General features: G+C 44.3%; 1 protein-coding gene across 1 annotated transcript in view; it reads left to right on the top strand.

The window, feature by feature from the left end:
- The window catches only part of LOC137522614 (activating transcription factor 7-interacting protein 1-like), a 196,296-nt gene that overhangs the window by 131,849 nt on the left and 38,848 nt on the right, over positions 1-25,599 (top strand). Inside the window, exon 5 of the mRNA XM_068242692.1 lies at positions 1,208-1,293. Coding sequence (XP_068098793.1) covers positions 1,208-1,293 — 86 coding nt within the window. The remainder of the gene's footprint in view (positions 1-1,207; positions 1,294-25,599) is intronic.

Below are 25,599 nucleotides of genomic sequence, written 5' to 3'. Positions count from 1 at the left end.
ACGTGGCCCCGTCCTATGCAAATCTGTTTATGGGGCAATATGAGGAGAGTTTCATTTATACGAATGCCCTTTTTCACCAGCATGCTAAATGCTGGTTTCGGTATATAGACGACATATTTTGCATATGGGCGGGGCCACGTTCGACATTGGATGAGTTCATCCAACAACTGAGGGACAAGTGTCCGGCTATTGTTTTGACGGCTCATGTTGACCCTGATAGGGTTCCATTCCTAGATACCATGGTGTACAGGTCTGGGGGGCGTCTGCTCACAGACCTGTACACCAAGCCCACTGATCGTAATTCGGTGTTGGAATTTGACAGTTTCCATCCACAACACATTAAGAATAATATTCCTTCTGGACAGATAATGAGGGTGGAGAGAATAGTGGCGGGTCCAGAGGTATGTCAGCAGAGAGTGGAACAGATGAGGACTAAGTTTAAGAGGAGGGGGTATCCTGACAGATTACTTGAGATGAGAAAGGAGAAGGGTAGGATAGATAATAAGATCACTAGTGGTACAAGGATTCCATTTGTTAGCACTTATAACAGCCTGAGCCAACAAATTGGTCAAATAATACGAAAACATTGGAGAATTCTTTCTGATTCCTTTCCACAGGTACAGGAGTTCAGGTACCCGCCCCTCTTGTCTTTTCGCAGGCCACCGACAATTAGGGACAAAGTTGTCCATACTTATAAGGGGGAGAACACAGTGACAGGCAGGAATGGGACGTACCCATGTCTGCACTGTCATGTGTAATAGTGTAATTAAGGGAGACACATTTACACATCCCTCTAGTGGACGCAGATTTCAGATAAAAGGCCATTTTTCGTGTGAATCCACATTTGTTGTATACTTAATTAAATGCCCCTGTGGGTTAGGATATGTGGGGAAAACCACGCAGCCCTTGAGGGATAGAATCTCTTCCCATAAGTCGACTATCAGGGGGGACAGTAGGGATCAATCTGTGGCCTGTCATTTTAAGGAATGTGGACATGGTGTCTCTCAGTTGAGGGTGCAGGTAATTGACCATGCACCCTTGCGCCTGCGTAGAGGGGACTTAAAAAAGAGGCCATGTGGATAAAGAAATTGGGAACCATGGGGAGGGGGGATCTTAATAAAGAATATGACCTATTACCGTGCATTTAGATGGGTACTGTTATTCCTGTATATTGACATGCATCTCTATTTTTATTTTATTTTTTCAGGTGGCTGAGTGCGATCATCTACTTTATGGGACCTCTGACTTATTTCTAATCCCCCTGGGGCGCTGTCCTTTCTGGCTACGTGGAGGGTGAGTGTGAGGGATGCGCAATGTCCCTCTCCTTGTTATTGTTACGCTGGCTGCCGGAGCTCTGTAGGTGGGCAGGATTGAACTCCCTGCAAGACCAGAGCGTCTGGTTGCCAGGAGACGCATGGACACGATTGCCGCTGAGTTGATGCGGAAGCGGCGTCGCGTCATACCACACGTGATGGTTCACGTGGGTTTTGTTTTGAGAGGAGGACAGAGTCTCGCCGCGCTCATCCCTCTGCGTGTCAGATGACAGCGTGAGTTGCCGTTTTCCGTATGGATGCGGAGGGGCTGGTTTTTGGTATACACACCCCTCGAGGGGTGGGGATAGTGGTGAATTTAAATATTAGGCTGGTAGTTCTCGATCAGGTCCGTCGGCGGCCCCATGCTCCTGATTGGTCGCATTCAGATCACCTGATTTGTATGTTTGCTATAAAATGGATTCTGTGTCAGTTTGTATTGTGGATGACATGCTTTAACAGCTTGAAAAAGGGAAGTCTGCCCGAAACAGCGGAGCTGTCGCTGATTGCTTGATCCTCCTGGTTTTTATGATGAATTGATACTTTAATAAAAGAGCTTATTTATTGAAGACGGTGCTTACTCATTGGATTCGATTACTTAGAGTTATAGATTGGCACAGGCATTCACATCTTAAAAGATGGGTGGCTATGGAGAATGAGATGATGAATGGGCATCTGGTACTTTCTCCCTGGTCTGCCCCATTGCTTAAGGTGTCGGATCTGGCAGCATCCCTAATATCTCAGACCCTTAAGATCCTTGCGAAATATAGACAGGAACCTGACATTTCGCCCTGGCCCTCGCCTCTGCTTCCTGTACTGGACAATCCTGATTTTCCTCCTGGTCTCCCCCCTAAAAGCTACCCCTCTTTGCGCAAATGCCTTAACTTACGTGCTCAAAGCTTTTTAGCTGAAGGAGAATGGATTCCTCTTCAGAAACTAAGACAGGTTTTTAACTCCCCAGCATTAGACCACTGGTCCTGGCTCCAGTTTAAGCATTACATCTCATCCCAAGGCACCAAGCTTTGCTTTAGTAGACCACTGACGCCATTTGAACAAACATGTCAAGGGGAAGGCCCAATGCGAGGTATGGTTTCATTCATGTACTCACTTTTAAACAATCAGGAAACACCTGCATTATCATATAAAGAAAAATGGGAACAGGATTTGGGTCTGACGTTTTCAGATAAACAATGGGGGAAAATGCTCACCTTTTCCCATACATCTTCCATTTCCTCCAAAAATCAAGAAGCAGGTTATAAAATCTTCACAAGATGGTACCTCACACCATCCAAGTTACATCGAATGTACCTAAGGTCATCTCCTCTCTGTTGGAGATGCGGGCAAGATACGGGATCTCTGCTGCACATTTGTTTGGTCCTGCAATAAGATTACACGGTTCTGGTCGGACATAAGGGACCTGATGCATGTAATGACAGACTTTCTCCCACCAGACTCACCAGCCTTCTTCCTGCTTCACCACAATTCCTGGTCAATTCGCAGATACAAGAAAACTCTCACGTGACATTTAGTAAACTCAGCTCGGGCTCTAATAGCAAACAAATGGAAATCTCCGGAGCCCCCCACAGTTATGGAGTGGATACGTGAGGTCGACCAAACCAGATACATGGAAGAACTCACTGCAACCTTACACGAGAAACATGACCAAATCTGGAAGACTTGGTCTGGCTGGTTTGAGTTCAAGGAATCTGATCGATATCGGTCCCTCGTGCACGCCCAGGGCCCTAATTAACAAGGAAGATGTTTGACCATAAATTGGGAACACTGGACAAGAAGAGACCCTCTTCCATATAGGGTATACTCTATACCATCATTCTGGCTCGCCTGCTGTTCGTGGAGTGAGGGCTGGTTTCTGGGATGGTCTCCTGACATAGCCTATAGTTTCCCTTTTTCTTTCACTACTCTCAATTTTAATGTTCTTCTCTTTTTCTTTTCTTTCATTTTCTTTCTTGTGGTCATAGATACCTATTATAGCCCAAAGGACTACGTAGATACCCAGGTTTTTGCTTTTGTTATGTTTTTCTTTTCTCCTAGACAATTTTTTTTTTTTTTACCTTAGCTCAAATCTGGTGGTCTATGACTGGGCTCTGTGAGATGAGTATTGTTTCCCTCCCCTCATTTGTGGCACTTTTAGGTGGCCCCTGGTGTATGGGCCCAGGGCTACCTTTTTTCTTGTATCCTGGAGGATAAACAACCATTCCCATACATACGCATATCAGTAAACACTTGTAAGCCTATATGTTATTCCAGGTGTTCTACTATATCCTTGTTAGCCGCGCTGGTTTGCAGTTTGTATTTGCAATTTTTTTTTCTTTTTCCACATACTGTAGTAGATGTACCTATTCATGCTATTTTACTCAGACTGCTATCTGGTAGCCTTTGATTGTGCGCCTGTTATGACAATTTCTCTGTATGATGTTATTCTTTGTACTTATCTGTTTATACTTTGTATATCTTTTGAAAATCAAAATAAAAGCATATTTAAAAAAAAATATTCTAAATTTTATTACATTGATGGACTTTTTTTTTTTTTCACACACTGGACAATTGCCTAGTGGCCCCTAAGTCTCCCCTCTTTCAGCATCACTATGGGGGTGCAAAACACTGGGTTTGACACCCACAAGTTAATGCAGAGTGCACAATGGAGCATATCTCACTTCTGTGGCCAGTGCATTCCTCTTCCTTCCTTCTTTAGGGCATCCCTGTCTCCATGACTCCCTGCCAGTTCTCACTTAACCACTTGAGGATCACAGTGTTAAACACCCTAAAGACCAGGCCTTTTTTCTTAAAAAGGGCCATTGCAGCTTTAAGGCCTCGCTGCAGAGCCGCACAACACAGCACACAAGTGACCCCCCCCCCCCTTTTCTTCCCACCAACAGAGCTTTCTGTTGGTGGGGTCTGATCGCCCTCCAGATGTTTATTTTTTTAATAAATACCCCTGTACAGCGCTGCCTTAGATCGTAGCGCTGTACTATGCTAATAGACGCCGGTTATGCAATCTAACAGTCTCGTGGAGAGACTGAAGGCGGAGCGGAGATGCATGCACATCAGCGCACTCGATCTCCTGCAAAACAGCCCCCAAGGACCTTACGCCAATCGGTCCTGGGGCTGTCGTCACGTCCACGCCTAGCGGCGTGACACGGTCGGCAAGAAGTTAAAAGCACAAAACGGTAGAGCTTAGCAGCGCTTTTTTAAGCACTGTTTCGCAATCGCTCCAGAAGCGCGGGACAATTCTGCAGGCAACATGTTTTGCGATTGCCGCTTATCGCGAAACGCCTGCGATCGGCGGCAGTGGGTTACAATTGTGCTAGCACTTCAGCGATTAGCGGGAATAACCTGCTAACCGCCCCAGTGTGAATGCCGAGGACCGGGACAGAGCTGCGGCGAACGGCTGACTGCAGAGCTTCGGAGAGGGACATGCTGGGAGCTTGGGGCTGGAGGAAGCCCCCAGTGTAAGTAAGTAGCACTTCTTTTCTTTAGCATTGCCTGATGACTCCTTTAAGGACCAGACACTTTTTTTCCATTCAGACCACTGCAGCTTTAACGGTTTATTGCTCGGTCATACAACCTGTCACCTAAATTAATTTTACCTCCTTTCTTGTCACTAATACAGCTTTCTTTTGGTGCTATTTGATTTCTGCTGTGATTTTTAGTTTTTATTATATTCATCAAAAAATACATGAATTTTGTCAAAATATTTTTTTTTTCACTTTCTGTGCTGACATTTTTCAAATAAAGTAAAATTTCTATATACATTTTTGTCCAAATGTATTGTGCTACATGTCTTTAATAAAAAAAAAATCCAATAAGTGTATATTTATTGGTTTGGGTAAAAGTTATAGCGTTTACAAACTATGGCAAAAAGTGAATTTTCCCATTTTGAATCATCTCTGACTTTTCTGAGCACCTGTCATGTTTCATGAGGTGCTAGAATTCCAGGATAGTATAAATTACCCCATTTTGGAAAGAAGACATCCCAAAGTATTCACTAAGAGGCATGGTGCGTGCATAGAAGATTTTATTTTTTGTCACAAGTTAGCAGAAAATGACACTTTGTAAACAAAAGATTCCATTTCTGCTAACTTGTGACTAAAAAAATGAAATCTGCCACGGACTCACCATGCCCCTCTGAATACTTTGGGGTGTCTACTTTCCAAAATGGGGTCATTTGTGGGGTGTTTACTATCCTGGTATTTTGGGGGTGCTAAATTGTAAGCACCCCTGTAAAGCCTAAAGGTGCTTGGGCCCCTTAGCGCACCTAGGCTGCAAAAAAGTGTCACACGTGGTATCTCCGTACTCAGGAGATGTAGTATGTGTTTTGTGGTGTATTTTTACACATACCCATGCTGGGTGGGAGAAATATCTCTGTAAATGACAATTGTTTGAATTTTTTACACACAATTGTCCATTTACAGAGATCTTTCTCCCACCTAGCATGGGTATGTGTACAAATACACCCTAAAACACATTATACTACTCCTGAGTACTGCGATACCACATGTGACACTTTTTTGCAGTCTAGGTGCGCTAAGGGGCCCAACGTCCTATTCACAGGTCATTTTGAGGCATTTGCTTACCAGACTACTCCTCACGGTTTAGGGCCCCTAAAATGCCAGGGCAGTGTAGGAACCCCACAAGTGACCCCATTTTAGAAAAAAGACACCCCAAGGTATTCTGTTAGTAGTATGGTGAGTTTATAGAAGTTTTTATTTTTTTGTCACAAGTTAGTGGAAAATGACACTGTGAAAAAAAAAAATCAATTTCCGCTAACTTGTGACAAAAAATAAAATCTTCTATGAACTCACCATACTACTAACGGAATACCTTGGGGTGTCTTCTTTCTAGAATGCGGTCACTTGTGGGGTTCCTATACTGCCCTGGCATTTTAGGGGCCCAAAACCGTGAGGAGTAGTCTAGAAACCAAATGCCTCAAAATGACTGTTCAGGGGTATAAGCATCTGCAAATTTTGATGACAGGTGGTCTGAGGGGCTGAATTTTGTGGAACCGGTCATAAGCAGGGTGGCCTCTTAGATGACAGGATGTATTGGCACTGAAGTGGAGGAATTGCAGGATGTTCTCAAATCGTGACCTGGACATGGCAGCAGAGAACATGGGCATGTGATGTATTGGGTGCGTAGACCAATAAGACCGCAGTACATTATTTTTGACTAGACCCATGTTAAGGAGAAAGCCCCCAAAAATGTTACGTTTGGAAACTTGAAATGGTTTCCACCGAAAAGGCTGGGCATGGTAGCTTCTTGGATTGGCTGTTGCGTATTGTGTGGCATAACTGTTGGTCTCAGCCACAATTAAGCCGTAGAGACCAGCAGTGATCAGGGGGGAAAAAATCTGTCACTGCGGTGGGGCGGGTGAGGGTTTGGCCAGGTGAACAGAAGCCCACATGGGGGCAGATTAGGGCCTGATCGATGGATAGGAGTGCTAGGGGGGTGACAGGAGGTGATTGATGGGTGTCTCGGGGTGATTAGAGGGGAGAAAAGATGCAATCAATGCACTGGGGAGGTGATCGGTAGGGGGTTTGAGGGGGATCTGAGGGTTTGGCTGAGTGATCAGGAGCCCACACAGGGCAAATTAGGGTCTGATCTGATGGTTAGGTGTGCTAGGGGTTGACAGGAGGTGATTGATGGATGTCTCAGGGTGTGATTAAAGGGGGGAATAGATGCTAGCAATGCATCGGGAGGTGATCAGGGGGGATCTGAGGGTGTGGGCGGTTGTTTGGGTTCCCGCAAAGGGCAGATTAGGGTCTGATCTGATGGGTAGCAGTGACAGGGGGTGATTGATGGTTGTCTCAGGGTGTGATTAAAAGGGGGAATAGATGCAAGCAATGCACTGGCAAGGTGATCAGGGAGGGTCTGAGGGCGATCAGTGGGTGTGGGCAGGAGATTGGGTGCCTGCAAGGGGCAGATGTGGGTCTGATCTGATGGGTAGCAGTGACATGGGGTGATTAGAGGGGAGAACAAATGTAAATAATGCACTGGCGAGGTGATCGGGGGGGGGGGGGTCTGAGGGTGTGGGCGGGTGATTGGGTGCCCGCGAGGGGCAGATGAGGGTCTGATATGATGGGTAGCAGTGACGGGGTGATTGATGGGTGATCAGTGGGTGATTAGAGGGGAGAACATATGTAAACAATGCACTTGGGAGGTGATCTGAGGGCAGGTCTGCAGGCGATCTGAGGGTGTGGGCGGGTGAATAGGTGCCCACAAGGGGCAGATTAGGGTCTGATCTGATGGGTGGCAGTGACAGGAGGTGATTGATGGGTGATTGACAGGTGATCAGTGGGTGATTACAGGGGAGAATAGATGTATACAGTACACGGGGGGGGGGGGGGTCTGGGGAGGATCTGAGGGTGTTGGGGGTGATCAGGAGCCCCCAGGGGGCAGTTTAGGACCTAATCTAAATTTTAGCGTTGATAGTGACATGGGGTGATTGATGGGTGATTAGGTGCAAAGAGTGGTCTGAGGGGGTGATCAGGGGGGTCTGAGGGGTGCTGTGGGCGATCAGGGGGCAGGATCAGTGTGTGTGTGTGTGTGTGTGTGTGTGTGTGTGTGTGTGTGTGTGTGTGTGTGTGTGTGTGTGTGTGTGTGTGTGTGTGTGTGTTTGTCATTACAGTCACAGCTGCAACCTCCCCTGGTGGTCCCTTGATCACTGGGACCACCAGGACAGGAGGCAGCCTGTATAATACGCTATGTATACATTACAAAGCGTATTATACGCTTTGAACGCGGCAGATCGGGGGTTAACAACCCGCCGGCGCTGCTAAATGGCTGGCGGGTGGGCGGAGCCTGATGCCGGCGGATGCATGCGTTCCCCGGCTATTCAGTCCCCCAGGTGCTGCCGCCGATCTGCGTTAGGCTGTCCTGGGGGTGCCACTTTGCCGACGCCCATAGGTAGTGGGCGGTCGGCAAGTGGTTAAAGAAGACCTGTAATAAGAAAAACCTCCCCTGGGGGGTACTCACCTGGGGTGGGGGAAGCCTCCGGATCCTATTGAGGCTTCCCCCATCCTCCTCGGTCCCACGGGCGCGAAGATAACGTTCCCTGAACAGCGAGAATGTAAATATTCACCTTCCCGTCTCCACCACAGGCGCAGTATCTGCTCTCTGCTCAGAGATAGGTGGAAATAGCCGATCGCTCTCAGGCCGCTCTACTGTGCAGGCGCCAGTCTCCTGCACAGTAGAGCGGACCCGACAGAGATCAGCTATTTTTGCCTATCTCTGTGCGGAGAGCCGCAACCGCGTCTCCCGCCGGGGCCAGGAAAGGTAACTAAATCAGCGCTTGTCAGCCTTGTCGAGGGAGGATTCCAGGACGCTTCAGGGGAGCCAACGCTGGATTGCCTGCAGCTACAGGGGAACTTTTTTTTTTGTTACAGGTACTCTTTTAAAAAGGCAAACTTTAACAAGCTCAGGGACGCACTAAGACTGGGAGAGCAAATTACAGGGCAAGGACACTGAAAGTAAATGGCAAACTTTAAAGCAGATTCTTAATGACTATTGTAGAATGTACATACCCTATTTTTCGGAATATAAGACGCACTTTTTCTCCCCCAAAACTGGGGGGGGGGGGGGGGGGGAGTCAGTGCGTCTTATATTCCGAATATACAAATATAAGATGAAAATCGCAGCCTTACTGTGATTTGACGCGGCATTGCATATCATCTCCACGTGCTCTGCCGGTACTGGTGTCCGCCACATGCTCTTGCCGGCTTCGGCTGGCTTTGCTGTATGCCCCCCTGTGCTTCGGTCGGCAATGGCAGGCTTTTCTGGGTGTAATGTTCCCCCACATATTGCTGGGCTCCTTGCCTGGCTCTGCGATAGAACCTTGAAGCCCCCCCCCCCCCCCCCCCGCGCTACATTGGAACAGCCCGCCACGCTGATTTATGGCATTTCCCATCCTCCTTTGCCTGACTGTAGTTGCCATAATGATGCAAAGTGCCGGTGACGAGTTGCAGAGCTGATGCCTCCTCCCCTCTCGATGCCTCCTCCCCAGCGTGGGGAGGAGGCACCACCTCTGCATTGCATCACCATGGCAACCCGTGACTACAGTCAAGTAAATGATGGGAAATGCCATAGATCAATGCGGCGGGCTGTTCCAATGTAGCGTGGGCAATGTTTTCCTATCGCAGAGCCAGGCAAGGAGCCCAGCAAAGCCGGCAACATGTGGGGGACACTGCGCCCAGCAAAGCCTGCCGCAGCCAACCGAAGCATAGGGGGGACATGCAGCAAAGCCAGCCGAAGCCGGCCAGAGCACGTGGCAGACACCAGTAGCGGCAGAGCACGTGGTGGATGATATGCAATGCCACGTCAATGCACAGTAAGCTGAGATTTTCATCTTATATCTGTTTGACAGTAAATGTTTATCTGGAGGGGTAAGGTTTTTACAAGCAGAGCTGGAGGTCACCATGGCAACCCATTGAAGCAGCACTGCACAATGTTTTTATATAGCATTTAGTAGAGTCTACATGCCACCCCTAATCCTACTAAAGGCTGAGAAGGCTCCCCAGGGAGAAGATGCTCCCTATCCCCATGTCACACTGTGATGAGACTAGCAGCAGCATCTAGTGAGTGAGAGGTGAGAATATACAATATGCTGCTATTTAGTGCTTTCATGTAACCCCACAGCAGATCACTACACTGGTATCTAGACTGAATACACTAAGATGAGGGATATGACAGCACCTGATGAAATATTTTGAGTCTTTTTGGTTCGGAATCTTTTTTTTTTTTTTTTTTTTTCTTCCTTTCCCTCCTCTAAAACTAGGTGCGTCTTATAATCCGGTGCGTCTTATATTCCGAAAAATCTGGTACCTTATGTATATCTAAAAAAAGGCCAGTATGGATAAATACCATTTTAGACATGATGAAGTGTAAAAGGAATGCTCTAAGTGTCCTAAAGAATGAGGAGACTGCATCTGCACTAAAGAATTATAGGGAATGTAACAAAAACTGCAAAAAAAAATAATCGGACTTCCGAAACTGTAAATGGAAAAAAAAAGTGGCTATTTATATAAAGTCAAATCCCAACAAGTTTTATAAGAAAGAAGGTAGAGAATATAGGACTTTTACATGATCAGGCAGGAAACTTGATTGTGGAGGACAGAGCTGAAGCGGAAATTTTAAATGCTTGCTTTGCTTCTGTCTTTACCAAGGTGAGGCCTTTAACTCATAATATGGCCCTGGGTTGTTCCCAATCTTACTCATTCAGCATGAATTGCCTAACACCAGAAGGTGTGCAGGATGATTAAATTAGATAAAGATAGACAAGGCACCTGGCCCAGATGGCATCCACCCCCGGGTATTAAAGAGAACCGGAGGTGGGTTTTTAGAAACCTATTAGCACACAGAGGCTGGGTCTGCATATAATGCCCAGCCTCTGTTGCTATACTGTCTCCCACAGTCTCCCCCTGCGCTCTGCTAGGCACAGCGTGTCGCCAGCAGGCTGTTTACATGTGCAGTGTCACTCTCGCTGCTCCCCCGCCTCCTGTATTGCGCCACTCCCCGCCTGAGTCCCTTCCCTCCCCGCTGATTGGAGAGAAGGGACGCAGGCGGAGAGCGGCGAAATACAGGAGGCGGGGGAGCAGCGGGAGTGACACTCTGCGTAATATGTTGGCGCCTTATAAATACAATAAATAAAATAAACAGCCTGCTGGTGACACGCTGTGTGTCGCTAGCGAGGCGGTTTAGTTTGGGGGGCATAGCAGACCGCAGGGGGGAGACTGAGGGAGAGAGCATAGCAACAGAGGCTGGGCATTATATGCAGACCCAGCCTCTGTGTGCTAATAGGATTCTAAGAACCCACCTCGGGTTCTCTTTAAAGGTGTTGAGTTCAGTTATCGATAAGTCACTTTATCTTCTTTTCTGTGATTCTCTTTCAAGTGGGTCAGTTCCTTATGACTGGCATACAGCTGATGTTTTCCCTTTATTCAAAAAGGGGGAAAAATCAGAGGCAGGAAACTATAGACCAGTAAGCTTAACATCAGTTGTGAGTAAACTTTGAAGGTGTCCTACGGGATGCTGTACAAAATGATGTAGCGCAGAATAACCTTATTTCATTTCGACAGCACGGTTTTACTAAAGACAGGTCCTGTCTCACCAACATGCTCAGCTTTTATGAAGTGGTGAATCCAAATTTAGATCTTGGGAAAGCTATAGATGTAGTTTACTTGGACTTTGCAAAGGCTTTTGACACTGTTCCTCGCAATAGCTTGGTACAAAAGCTGAGGATACAGAGATTAGGAGAAAATGTGTGTATGTGGATAGAGAACTGGTTACGGAATAAAAGGCAAATAGTGGTGGTAAACGGAACATGCTCAAAATGGGAAACAGTTAGCAGTGGGGTACCACAGGGGTCAGTACTTTGTCCTATTCTTTTCAACTTATTATTTAATGATCTAGTAGATGGAATACAAAGTAATGTGGCCATCTTTGCTGATGATACAAAATTATGCAGCATTACCAACACTAAGACTGATAGTGACATATTACAATAGGACCTTGACAACATGGCTGTTAGCTCGATTTCATTGGAGGCAGCTACAAGATGATTTAGCAGATCCCAGATCTGCAACCCAGGTAAAATTCCCCCCTTCTAAGTGAATACCCTCTCTCCAGCTGGGAGACACAGACCACGAACACTTAAGTTGGTGGAACAGCATCTGAAATCTTTATTTACAACTGAATCTTAGATACACACTGATGATGGGGGGAAAACCAGATTGCACCAGAGTGTCCATGTGACGTATTTCAGACAATAGTACAGATGGCAAGGATAATAGTACAGACAGCTTAGACAATAGGGTTTGTTTTTCTGTACGCATTGGCAGAGGTAGCAGTTGTTACATGTGTTAATTTTCAATAGACCAGGTTCTTAACAACAATGCATGAATAGGTCTGAGTCTTCAGATTTCTGTCACAGTGGCTTGTATGGTAATATACCAAGTGGGTATTCAAATACAGGTTTGTCTCCTGTATGGCACACTAATGTGGTTCTGGCCAGACAGAAGACAAGATGAAAATTTGATGTGCTGTATATCTTTTAATATCAGGGTGGTTCAAGCAGCACATTACAACCTTTCAACCCAACCTTTGATCCCAACCTTTTCTAAAGAAAAGGGCGGGATCACTTAGATACTATGCACAGCTCTATGTATGTTAGAGATCAAGGAGTTAGTGTTGTCATTGGTACACAAATACAATATACAGTTTAAAGGGTTACACAACTACAAGATGAATTAACAGTAGTTAGCTTTGCTAGTATATCATCCTAATCTAGCCCTGCATAACTTAATGGAAAACTGAATGTGGTAAACTTTAACAGGTTGCCTAAAGCCACACCTCACCCATAAGGTTAGAACTTCTTAATGCATTTTGAAAAAAAAATGATCCTCGAGTGGGTCCAGGAAATGTCAGTTCATTATTGCAAAGTAGAATATTGTTCATCTGAAGGGTGAAGGAGGACGGTGAATTCATCACCCCAAGCCCTCATGATGAATGCAGATGTTTTTCTGCCAAGCTCTCGCTGTCTCGGGGCAAACAGACAGTGGCGGTTGAGAGCTGGCCGTGTAATCACCGTGGCTACACCCAGTGCCTTTTTGTTAGCAGTTTCATTGTATGGCATTGGGCACCCACAAAAGAAATGGAAACAGATTTATAACAAGGATGTAGCAATTGCAGCCAGGTTATAGAAGGCAGGGAAGGGCAGACTCAACTTCTCATCCCAGTTGAGAAACCTCACATCACAGTTGCAACAGCAGAGGCGGAGTTCTTCCCAAAGGATGACACAAAAGAAAGGCTTGAAGCAGCCATTACCAACACAGGAGGAGGGCAGGTGCAGGAAGGACTCATCCTTACAGCAGAGGGTCATCCTTCTAGGGCTGCATCAGTGCAGGAGAATCAGATCAGATGATCTCCAAAGTCTTCCATAATCAGGTGATATCACAGGTAGGTCTCCAAGTGAACAGGTAATAAAGAACACTTGTGCAGGCAAATTTGTAAAGATGAGTCAGACAAGCGTTCAAGGTTTGTCAAACTGCATGAGCCAAGTAATTGATAGCTCAGTCTCAATCAAAGCCGTTATGTAGAGGTCCTCAATGGTAATAAGAAGTTAAACAGCTTAGTGGGTGTGTGCAACCTATTTACCACATGCGTAGCTATGTAACACTATTTTGGACAAAGGTTACTCTCTCTATTCTCGTCTCTATTCAGATTTCTTTTACTAACATCATACTTTCTGTAAATCCTAGTAATATAGAGTTCTGACACTTAAACACATTTCTCTGACCTTGCTTTATACAGCACAGTATTAATACAAACAGACATATGGAGACAATTACAATCAAATCAACCAATAAGTATTTTACATGACATATTTGTCTCCACCCTCTCCAGGCATGTTAGAACACTGATGTGGGCCGGGTTATGAGGCTGTGTGATTCAGCCACTTGCAGGTTTAGTTGGCCCCCCATCTCACCCTGTGCACAGTGGGTGGTACAGGGGGTCAACATCTGCTGTTCAAAAACCTCCCCAAATGCACCAACACCAGGGTTTGTTTTCCACACCCCTCAGATTGTACCCAGATACAGACCAGAAACCAACAAAGAAATTGCTGTAAAAGCATTTGTTATATTTTTTCACTTGTAATTGTGTAAAATTCTAAGTATGTCACTTTGCTTAAGGGACTCATCACCACTAATTTCATACAAGTACCCGAACATTCACACAATTGTTTGCATTATTCTTGGCAATATGAACGGAAAACCTAGAATGAGCATAACTTCTAGTAATTTGAGCAAGATGATTTTGGACACAATCTCTCTACATTACATTCATACCGGCATGAGTGCAAGCTCAAGCTAAAATGATTGCATTTCATTCACAGCAACTTAATTCCTACTTGAAGATTTACAAACCTAATTAACCCATTGACAGCAAAACTTTTGTGTGCTTTGAATTCTCAGGTATATGCAAAATACCCAGTAACTAAAACACAAACTCCAGATTGAACATGCCTTATCATCTGTTAATTAACATAATTGACCTTACATTACAAATTTTAAGACATGTTAAATCTGATTTTCCCGAAATAAATTGTTGCCTTTGTAAAACGCTATATTCAAAAACATTTCAATGGCACGCAACTTTGTGCATGGATCCTTACAAGAGGTGAGAAAACAAAAATTCAATCTCACCTGCCATGCCTTCCGGCCATTCACAAAACCCTCTACTATAGTAAAGTAACAAAGGCAACCCATTCAGATTTACATAGCTACAGTCAGAATACCTGAGACTACAAAAAAGGATTTAGAGTTTGACTTTTCTGCCTGTAGATAAAATTATCAATTAAATGAAGAGGCTTATTCCTAACTCTAAAAATATGTTAGGATCCTCTTTATACGTAAACACATACATAGACAGACAAACAACAAAACACAGCCAGGATCTTCTTTTGTTTCTGTTTCCTGCCACACTCCTCATTGCCCCCAGTCTTTTCAGGGAAGAGGAAAGAGAAAAAACAAAAGCATTAACACAAGTATCTCCCAATACATGGAGGGAGGGGGTAGAAACCTGCAACAACTCTGAGCAGATGTCCAGAGATGCATATTTAAAGTACACCCTAGCTGAAAAAGTGCAACCAGTCATATACAAGCAATTTATATCACAGTTCCACAGAAACTACAGTGAGAGGAGATAGACAAACACATTTACAGTAATCAGAAGAAAAGGCTCAGAAACATCTAGTAGCCAGGCCAGAACATTTTGGAGGGACTGATAAAAAAAGTTATCCTGCGGCCGCAAATGCCCATTCAAAATGTCCTGGTCCAGAGAGACACCTGCAACTGCTGAGTGTCTCCGGAAAAAAAAATGAAACCCCTAAATAGTTATTCAGAAATAAGATTCAAAGAAAATTGTGGAACATGATTCTTTCTAAAACTTACAAATCTATATATCCGCATTAAACAGCATCACAGAATATGATACATCATAAATCAAAAATAACCCTTGGAGTCTCCTTACCTTGAGACTTTCCCATTATGCTAAGCTAAAATAAAAAGAAATAGAGTGAGATTAGCTGAGTTTGAAGGTTTATCTAGGGATGGTGACGTCAGTATTAGACTTTACTGGCAAACCTGGTCTCCAGCTTATGTGATTCTTCTATAGTTTCTAATCAGGTTTCTCTACACCCAATTTATGGTTTGAATTTTAACTATCCTCTGTGGACAAGTTTATACCTTCAATCTCAGCTTAACCTCACATACAATCTACACAAATCTATACAGTAACATGCAATCTTATATAACAACTAAAATTCACTTAAGCGACTATACAGCAATATACAATGTTTAGAGAGAATATTCACTTAGACACACAATACTGCTTTCTTAATAGGGGCATCAGACCCGCTATTTACTTTAGGAATATCGGATTCCTGGGAGAGGCGCTACAGAAGCGCTTTCCTTCCGGGTTCTATTAATCCGCTCTGACAGTATAGGGTGGTAATCAAAAAATAGAATTACTCACCCGATACTGTATATGGCGGATCCAACTTCTTGACACCAAACTGTTAGCTCGATTTCATTGGAGGCAGCTACAAGATGATTTAGCAGATCCCAGATCTGCAACCCAGGTAAAATTCCCCCCTTCTAAGTGAATACCCTCTCTCCAGCTGGGAGACACAGACCACGAACACTTAAGTTGGTGGAACAGCATCTGAAATCTTTATTTACAACTGAATCTTATATACACACTGATGATGGGGGGAAAACCAGATTGCACCAGAGTGCCCATGTGACGTATTTCAGACAATAGTACAGATGGCAAGGATAATAGTACAGACAGCTTAGACAACAGGGTTTGTTTTTCTGTACGCATTGGCAGAGGTAGGAGTTGTTACATGTGTTAATTTTCAATAGGACAGGTTCTTAACAACAATGCATGAATAGGTCTGAGTCTTCAGATCTCTGTCACAGTGGCTTGTATGGTAATATACCAAGTGGGTATTCAAATACAGGTTTGTCTCCTGTATGGCACACTAATGTGGTTCTGGCCAGACAGAAGACAAGATGAAAATTTGATGTGCTGTATATCTTTTAATATCAGGGTGGTTCAAGCAGCACATTATTACAACCTTTCAATGGCCATATGGGCAGGCACGTGGTGGATGAAATTTAATGTTGATAAATGTAACTTCATGCACCTTGGACATACCAATAATAAATAATCATATAAAATAAGTTATACAGCTGGGAAAATCTGACTTAGGAATACTGGTCAATAACAAGTTTAGTAATATACAATGCCAAGCAGCGGTCGCTAAAGCAAATACAATTCTGGGATGCATAAAAAGGGAAATAATGTCTCGAGATGCTAGTATACTATTCCCTCTGTATAAATCACTTGTGAGGCCACATCTGGAGTATGGAATACAGTTTTGGCCACCACACTATAGAAAGGACATTGACCTTCTGGAACAGGTACAAAGACGGGCAACTAAATTATAATCAGAGGGATGGAAGATCTCACTTACCAAGAAAGGTTAGACAAACTGGGCTTATTTAGCTTGGTAAAAAGGCGACTGAGAGGTGACCTGATTAACATGGATAAATACATCAGAGGGCAATACAAAAGCTTGACAGATGAGCTTTTTGTCCCTAGGGTTGTTCGACAGACAAGGGGACATGATTTGTGGGTGAAGGAGAAGGAAAAAAGTTTTTGCCATCTATTTAGAAAGGGGTCCTTCGCAGTGAGAGTGGTTAAAATCTGGAACATCTTACCTCAGGAAGTAGTTATGGCAAATGCTATATCTACATTTAAAGAGGGCTTGGATGCTTTTCTTGCATTGAAGGGCAGCCATGGCTATAATTTTTAGGTAATTCCTGGAAGCGTTGATTCAGGGATTTATCTGACTGCCATATGGAATCTGGAAGGAATTTTTCTCTTAAAGAGAACCCGAGGGGGGGTTCTTCCATCGCAATCCATATACAGAGGCTGGGTCTGTCTATAGAGCCCAGCCTCTGTTGCTAGTTCATTTCCTTCAAAGCCCCCCCCCCCCCGCGCGCTGTCAGACCCCATAAAACACAGCCGCGCTGGCGACACGCAGCGTGTCGCAGCCGGCTGTGTTTATCTCACTAATGTTAGTCTCGCCGCTCCCCCGCCTCCTGAATCGCTCCGGTCCCCACCCACGTCCCTTCCCTCGCCGCTGATTGGAGGGAGGGGACGCGGGCGGGGACCGGAGCGATTAAGGAGGCGGGGGAGCAGCCGAGACTAACAGTAGTGAGGTAAACACAGCCGAACTAGCAACAGAGGCTGGGCTCTATAGGCAGACCCAGCCTCTGTATATGGATTGCGATGGAAGAACCCCGCCTCGGGTTCTCTTTAAGGCTAATTGGCCCAAGCCTTTTAAGTTGTTTTTTTTTTGTTTTTTTAGTGTTTGCCTTCCACTGGATCAACTGGGATATGTGCAGGTTCAGGATGGTTTTTTATTTATTTTTCAGGTTAGACTTGATGGACAAATGTCCTTTTTTTTTTTTTTTTTTTCAACCAAACGATGTACGGCCACCTCTACTTCTATTGCTTTTTCATTATATAAGAAAGCATTTTCCACTTCATGAAGATTAAGCATGTTGGTCTGCGAGAACGATCTATAGGAAGTCCATGTTGTTCATGTGAAATTGATGACATAAATTACACTACACAGATGTATTTAGCGCAGGAAAATCAAACAGTTTATTCACCCCCTCCCCATTTGTTTAGTCGACTTTGTGACCACATGTACATTTACACATTAGATGTGTCTGTCAATCACTGTTTTTTTTTTTTCAGCTATTTCATAGCACTTCAATTTACACAGCTGATTTTAAGCTTGCCAGTCTATAGATTCTGATTTATATTTTGTCTGGATTAAGGGGCAGAGATCGGTCATGTAAAACTGACTTACTTGGAAGAGAAGGCTGAAGGGTTACAGGAGGTTGGCACTACAGCAAACATACATGTACTGTACACAATCTGGGTTAAAGGTGCCTCTTCCTAGGAATCTATAAAGGACATGGGTTAGGGGGAAAAAAACACTAAAAGAGCACACTCAGAAGACTGATGATAAAAGGGAGACCAGCCGGTCGTAGACAGATCTCACCTGATGTGGTGGCTGATATGCCCTTATGGGTATTATCAGCTTGCAGGCTTTTGTCCCTCTCAGACCAGGGACCAGGTCAGAAGCAGGCTCTTTGTCCAAAGGGATCCTGTGGCTTGAAGCAGGGTATCGGGAGCAGCTGTCTGGTTTGTAGCCGTTGGTGTCCCAGCACTGGCTGTAACACCAGAGCTGCAGGCACCTGTGGGCTGTATGAGACTCAATCCCTTAGCAGGGAGTCTCCTTCCTGAAAAGTTTGCAATCCACACACTGCTCTGTTCAGATACACCACAGCTGTGACTGGGTGGTGAGCAGTAGCACTGAAGTGGCTGAAAGAAAGCACAGGAGACCCATGCTGGTAGTAACTGATTCTTTAATTAATGTAACAAATACAACTACTAGTTTCAGGAGGCCATTCCTCCTTTCTTTTTTTGCCTGAGGAAAGGAGGAATGGCCTCCTGAAACTAGTTTTATTTGTTACACTAATTAAAGAATCAGTTACTTCCAGCACCGGTCTCCTGTGCTTTCGTTCAGCCACTTCACTGATACTGCTCATCACGCAGCCACTGCTGTGGTGTATCTGAACAGAGCAGTTCCGGTGTTACAGCCAGTGCTGGGACACCAACGGCTACAAACCAGACAGCTGCTCCTGATATCCTGCTTCAAGCCACAGGATCCCTTTGGACAAAGAGCCTGCTTCTGACCTGATCCCTGGTCTGAGAGGGACAAAAGCCTGCAAGCTGATGATACCCATAAGGGCATATCAGCCACCACATCAGGTGAGATCTGTCTATGACCGGCTGGTCTCCCTTTTATCATCAGTCTTCTGAGTGCGCTCTTTTTGTGTTTTTTTTTTTTTTTTTCCCCCTACCCCATGTCCTTTATAGATCTCTCTGCCATTGCAAGTGGACCACACAGAGCAGCACCGACATCCATCACCCAACACATCCTCTACATATAGAAGACTAATTTTATCCAGCTCGCTCCCCCTGTTCTCATTTCAGCACGGGGGTTATTTAAGTTTACCTATCTGTCTTCCTAGGAATACTTCCTTAGCGTGCTCTAGCCAGCAGTATTAAGTAGCAATATGGTAGAGTGAAGAGAAAGGCTGGCACTGCTGTGGAGGTAGATTTATTGTTGGATATAATATCACAGTGCAATATACAAAGTTGCAAAGTCGGATGCAAGAGGTACACATACCATGTAGAAGCGCTGTATTGAGTGAAACGGCCGTCAGGCATCCTGTGCCCTGCACCCACCACCATCCACGTGCCTCCTCTCACCATGGTATGTGTACCTCTTGCATCCGACTTTGCAACTTTGTATATTGCACCGTGATATTATATGCAACAATAAGTCTACCTCCACAGCAGTGCCAGCCTTTCTCTTCACTCTACCATATTGTTACTTGGAAGAGAGTCTGAAGATATAAGATGAAGTTACATAGTTATTAACTATGTAACTTCGTCTTATATCCTCAGAGTATTCCTAGGAAGACAGATAGGTAAACTTAAATACCCCCCGGTGCTGAAATGAGAACAGGGGGGGGGGGGGGGCTATCCGTACCTGAGCTCTGGTTCCTTGGAGGAACTGTAGTCAAAATAACATATTGAATAAAATAGTATTTTTATATTATGCATTCAGAAATTCCTTAGTCAGTATTTGCTCATTGAAAATGTTTTCCTCTCCCTGATTTGCTTTCCGAAATGTCACAAGTAGTAACCTCTTTAGTACTGGCAGGTGATCCTTGGGCAATGTGCTCCCAGCATGCCCAGTTGGAAAGGGGGGGGGGTCCACATAATAATAGGCTAAGCTTTAGTGGTAGGGTAGGGCTGCATACCAATATACATCAATATATAGCCATAGGAAGTGTTTCTGATGCGGTTTATCTTGATAAATTAACTTCATTCTATTATGTGATTACAGTTCTCTGTCTAATAAACTTTGTAAACCGCTTAGGGCCCTTTTTCACTAGCTGCACTGCGTTGAGTTTCTGCTGCATTTGTGTTTAAAAAAAAAAAAAAGCATTCCCATTCACTTGATTATCAGTCAAGGTAATGGGAATGCGTTTTTCGAAATGCAAATACTGTGGAAACGCAGCACAGTGAGTGGAAAAAGTCCAATAAGTTCTTAACTTTTTTTTCCTCTAGGATGCATAGTTTTAGCTGTCATCTTAAAATTAAGGTCCCTGAGATGGCATTTTTGGGCCTAAAGCCTCCTCAACTCTCATCTGCAATACCAGCTGGTCTCACACATTCTTACTGCAGTAAAGCATGTAATCACGTCTGCCCGAGGTATACTCCTTCTTAGTTTTGACGCGGTAAAATTAAAGTTACGTTATGCTTTGTTCTACTCAGTATTGCCCCGCTTCTGGTAAGCCGAATGTACGCTCACCCTGCTGCCGCTCAAATCCCCAGTGGTGATAAAATACTACTCCTGGGGGCGTGGCCTGGGGCGCATTGCTGCCGGACATTTTTTCAGGGAGCTCTGTCTGGCTTACCACAATCCCTTCCCATCTGCGGCTACAGAGAAGCCTTACAGTTTGTAACCACTCCAGCCCCCTCTTAGAAGTGCTGGGCAAGCGATCCGGGGCATTTTGTTGTTTCAGCCCCCATCTGGACATCCGCGTTAGTCCGCAAAGCCTGGGGCTAGATTTGCAACGAGGATGCTGCGAACTTCCAGAAAAGCAGCGATTTGCTGCGATCAGCGGCCAGGAAGATTTCTAACCTGACAACCTTCTAGATAGCATCCTATTGGCTGCCCAGAGCTCTCTCTAGGCAAAGGTAGCCAGATTATTGACTGGGCAGAGGATTCTGGCTGTTATTCAGTGCAGCTCAGCCAGCAGTTTAGCCAATCCTTCTTCTTTTCCCTCACCTTTCTGCTTAGTGCTGCTTCTGGGCTTCCCTGGCTAACTTGAAAAGACTTTCTTCCAGCACTATAGCAAAGACTTTAAGATTTAATTTGGAGGCTTGCTTCATGGAGGCAGGTGTTTGAGCGGTAGAAGCTGTGACAGAGGGAGAACGTTAAGCTACAATGGGAGACACGCAAGAAAAGCAAAACTGACACTGGGAAGGTTGGTGGGTCATCTCCCTCTGACACCCAGCGTGGCATTCCTGAGATTTTCCGCGCACATTCGCAGCGTACAGGCCCCAGCACCAGAGGCAAGACCGTGCCAAACAGTGATGATGCACAGCTTTGTTTGATGGAGTCCACTTCTACAGACCCCACACACAGATCAACAGCTACCACAGACAGCACCCGCTGTTACTTTAGCAGATTTAAACGCTATAGCAGCTGGCATTAAATCTACACTGGGGTCCGCTATTTACTTGATCAAGGAAGACATACAAGGCCTAAGTGCAAGGCTTGACCAATCGAGGGTCGTCATTAACCACTACAGCCTTTAGTGTTTTTTCACCTTATGCATCCGAACAATTTTCACTTCCCATTCATTCGCCAATAACTTTATCACTACTAATCACAATTAAATGATCTATATATTTTTTTTTCTGCCACCAATCAGGTTTTCTTTGGGTGGTACATTTTGCTAAGAATTATTTTTTTTAAATGCATTTTACCAGGAATATTAAGAAAAAAAAATCATTTCTCAGTTTTAGGCCATTATAGTTTTAAAATAATACATGCTACCATAATTAAAACTCACATATTTTATTTGCGGATTTGTCCCAGTTATAACACCATTTAAGTTATGTCCCTATCACAATGTATGGCGCCAATATTTTATTTGGATATAAAGGTGCATTTTTTTTCAGTTTTGCGTCTGTCACTATTTACAAGCTTATAATTTTAAAAATAGTAATATACCCTCTTCACATGCATATTACAAAAGTTCAGACCTTTAGGTAACTATTTGTTTTTTTTAATATTGTAAATTTTTTTTATTTTTATTAAAAATGTTATTTGAGTATTTTTGGATGTGTGGGAGATAGTTAATTTTAAATGTAAAAGTGTCTATTCATGTAAAAAATGTAATGTATGGGTGTAGTGCATTTTTTTTTTTGGGCTTCCTGTAACGTACGCTTACAGGAAGTGAAGAGCGGATGTGTAACAGAACAATTGCGGCTTCTCCATAGAAGCCAGCAATCGTTCTAATGAGGTCTTAGGTCAATAAATGGTAACTGCATTGATCTCGGGCTAATAGGTGGCCATGCACACCCCAGCAGTTGCGGCCCTGCAACCCCCTGTGACTCCATTTCGTTTTTTATTTAGCTTCTATGTCCAGCATGCATTTTTTGACGTAGGAGCTACGTCCTAAAAGCTAAAGTAGTTACACATGACTCTAGCATTAAACGTTTGCAAGCGCAATCGTATACACAGGCGTACCAACTACAGGAAGCTTTTCATGTCATCGAGGTCCTTGACAACACGAGAAGTTGCAATATCCGAATTAGAGGTGTTCCTGCGAACTTCCCAGCCCCCCCCTCCCCCCGAATAATGCTTCAACTCACTTCTGGAACAGGAAATAGATATGCCAGTTAAGTTGGTATGGGCCCACAGGGCTCTGCGGCCCAAGGGATCTGACTCTGACCCTCCGCGGGACATACTCTGTTTTCTTGCGGACTTCACTGAAAAAGAGGCCATCATGAGAAAAGCTAGGGGCAACGACCATGTTTAGTTTCCACTTTGCCTTCTCCTACAGTTGTGTTAAAAATGATTCAACTCTCACTGAAATTGAGTGTTTTGGTCTGTTTGACATTGATTTTGATCATTTCAGTCATCTTGTTTACAATTAAATCAAAGAGGCACTTGTAAGTCAGGCAAATATAATATAACAATTATAATGAAATAACCGCAAATGTCTTTTCTGTGCTTACATCATTATCAGTTTTATTCCACCCCTAAGTGACATTCATTCTTAGTACTTAGTACAACATCCTTTTCCAGTTATAACAGCTTTTAAACTTGAAGCATAGCTTGACACAAGTGTCTTGCAGCGATCTACAGGTATCCTCCAGTTCAGTCACATTCTTAGGCTTTCGCGCTGCAACTGCTTTCTTTAAGTCCCACCAGAGGTTCTCAATCGGATTTAAGTCTGGTGACTACGATGGCCACTCCAAAATGTTCCAGCCTTTAATCTGCAACCATGCTCTAGTGGACTTGGAGGTATGCTTGGGATCATTGTCCTGTTGAAAGGTCCAACGTCTCCCAAGCCTCAGGTTTGTGACGGACTGTATCACCATTTCATCCAATATCTCCTGGTACTGAAGCTTCCCTGTACCTGCAGAAGCAAAACAGCCCCAAAGCATGATTGACCCCCGCCATGCTTCACAGTAGGCAAGGTGTTCTTTTCTTCATAGGCCTTGTTCTTCCTCCTCCAAACATAGCGTTGATCCATGGGCCCAAACAGTTCTAATTTTGTTTCATCAATCCACAGAACACTATCCCAAAACTTTTGTGGTAGTGTTCTGTAGACTGATGAAACAAAATTAGAACTGTTTGGGCCCACGGATCAACGCTATGTTTGGAGGAGGAAGAACAAGGCCTATGAAGAAAAGAACACTGATGACTGAAATTATCAAAATCAACTGTAAATGCAGTAGACTCCCAAAGTGTATTTCTCAACAGGCTAAACACTTAGACATTACTCGGGAAGCTGAGACATGTTACGCTGAAGACAATGGCTGACAGTATCCATACTCCTTTTCGTTCTTCCCTCCCATTAGTTTGAGATGCAGATTATGGTTCTACAATAACCTCAGTATTTTCTCATTCTAGCTTCTGTTGTGGCCTCCACTAGTTTACAATAGGTCTCAGTTTCTGGATCTACAGTTTAGATTTATGCATATGCTCCTTTTGTATATGCATTTATTATATATATATATGTGTGTGTGTGTGTGTGTGTGTGTATATGTGTGTGTGTGTGTGTGTGTGTGTGTGTGTGTGTGTGTGTGTGTGTGTGTGTGTGTGTGTGTGTGTGTGTGCGCGCTCAATCAGATTTTTCTGTTTTATTTACATTATGCTATCACTGTAGGGTTGATCGTTGTGGTGGACCAGCTTTTAATGTCAGTAATCTACTCTGCTCTGCGTATTTCCAAAAGTGCAAAATATGGTTAGCGTTTGATTTCTAGCAATCTCCTTTTTCTCTTCAAACGCTATTCATTTATGATTTTGACTTTGTTTTGGGAGCTTTGGGGGTGCCACCTTTCTCTTACATGATTTTGATTGAGTTTGAGGGGGAGGTTGCTCTCTCTCCCAATCCCCAACTTCCCAGTCCCTTTGTCTCAGAGGGCTGTACATTTATAGCCTTGTAGTGAGATCGTACATTAATTCTACGCTGTGATTTGAATCGCTTAGAACAAGCGATCCTCTCCCTTTTTTTTTTTTTTCCCCTCTTTCTTTCTCTTCTCTCAGCTTCTTCTTTTGTGCTTGTTTCCCACTTCTCTCTTTTCCTGACCCGGCTACACACATGACTAAATCTTGGAAAGAAGAGGTGACTTTAGCAAGGAGAAAACTAAAGGGGTCTCTATTATTTTATCCTGCCATCTAAATTTGATGAGTGTGGCAGATTTGTCTGTATCAAAGGGAAAATTACTGTACCCCGGTTACAATTTGCAATGTTTATTTCCCTAACACTCACCAAGCTCCCTTTAAAGGGAAGGTCCAAGCAAAATAAAAAAATGAGTTTCACTTACCTGGGGCTTCTACCAGCCCCATGTAGCCATCCTGTGCCCTCGTAGTCACTCACTGCTGCTCCAGTCCCCCGCTGGTAGCTTGCCGACCTCGGAGGTCGGGGCCGCATTGCGTACATTTTTACGCATTCCCGCTAGTGCAGTAACATTAACACATACATGTTTACGCGTTAGCAGTGCAACGCGTAAAAATTTACGCAATGAACCAGTAACACGTAAAATTGTATGTGTTAATGTTCCTGCACTAGCGGGAATGCGTAAAAATGTACGCAATGCGGCCCCCGACCTCCAAGGTCGGCAAGCTGCCAGCGAGGGACTGGAGCAGCAGTGAGTGACTACAAGGGCACAGGATGGCTGCATGGGGCTGGTATAAGCCCTAGGTAAGTGAAACTCATTTTTTTATTTTGCTTGGACCTTCCCTTTAAGGGCCCTTTTACACTTAATCAGTTGCTCTCAGTTAAAACGGAAAGAAAAATGATTTTAAAAG

Source organism: Hyperolius riggenbachi, chromosome 6 (assembly GCF_040937935.1).
Source record: "Hyperolius riggenbachi isolate aHypRig1 chromosome 6, aHypRig1.pri, whole genome shotgun sequence".
Lineage (NCBI taxonomy): Eukaryota > Metazoa > Chordata > Amphibia > Anura > Hyperoliidae > Hyperolius > Hyperolius riggenbachi.
This window is presented reverse-complemented; position numbering and strand designations above follow the sequence as displayed.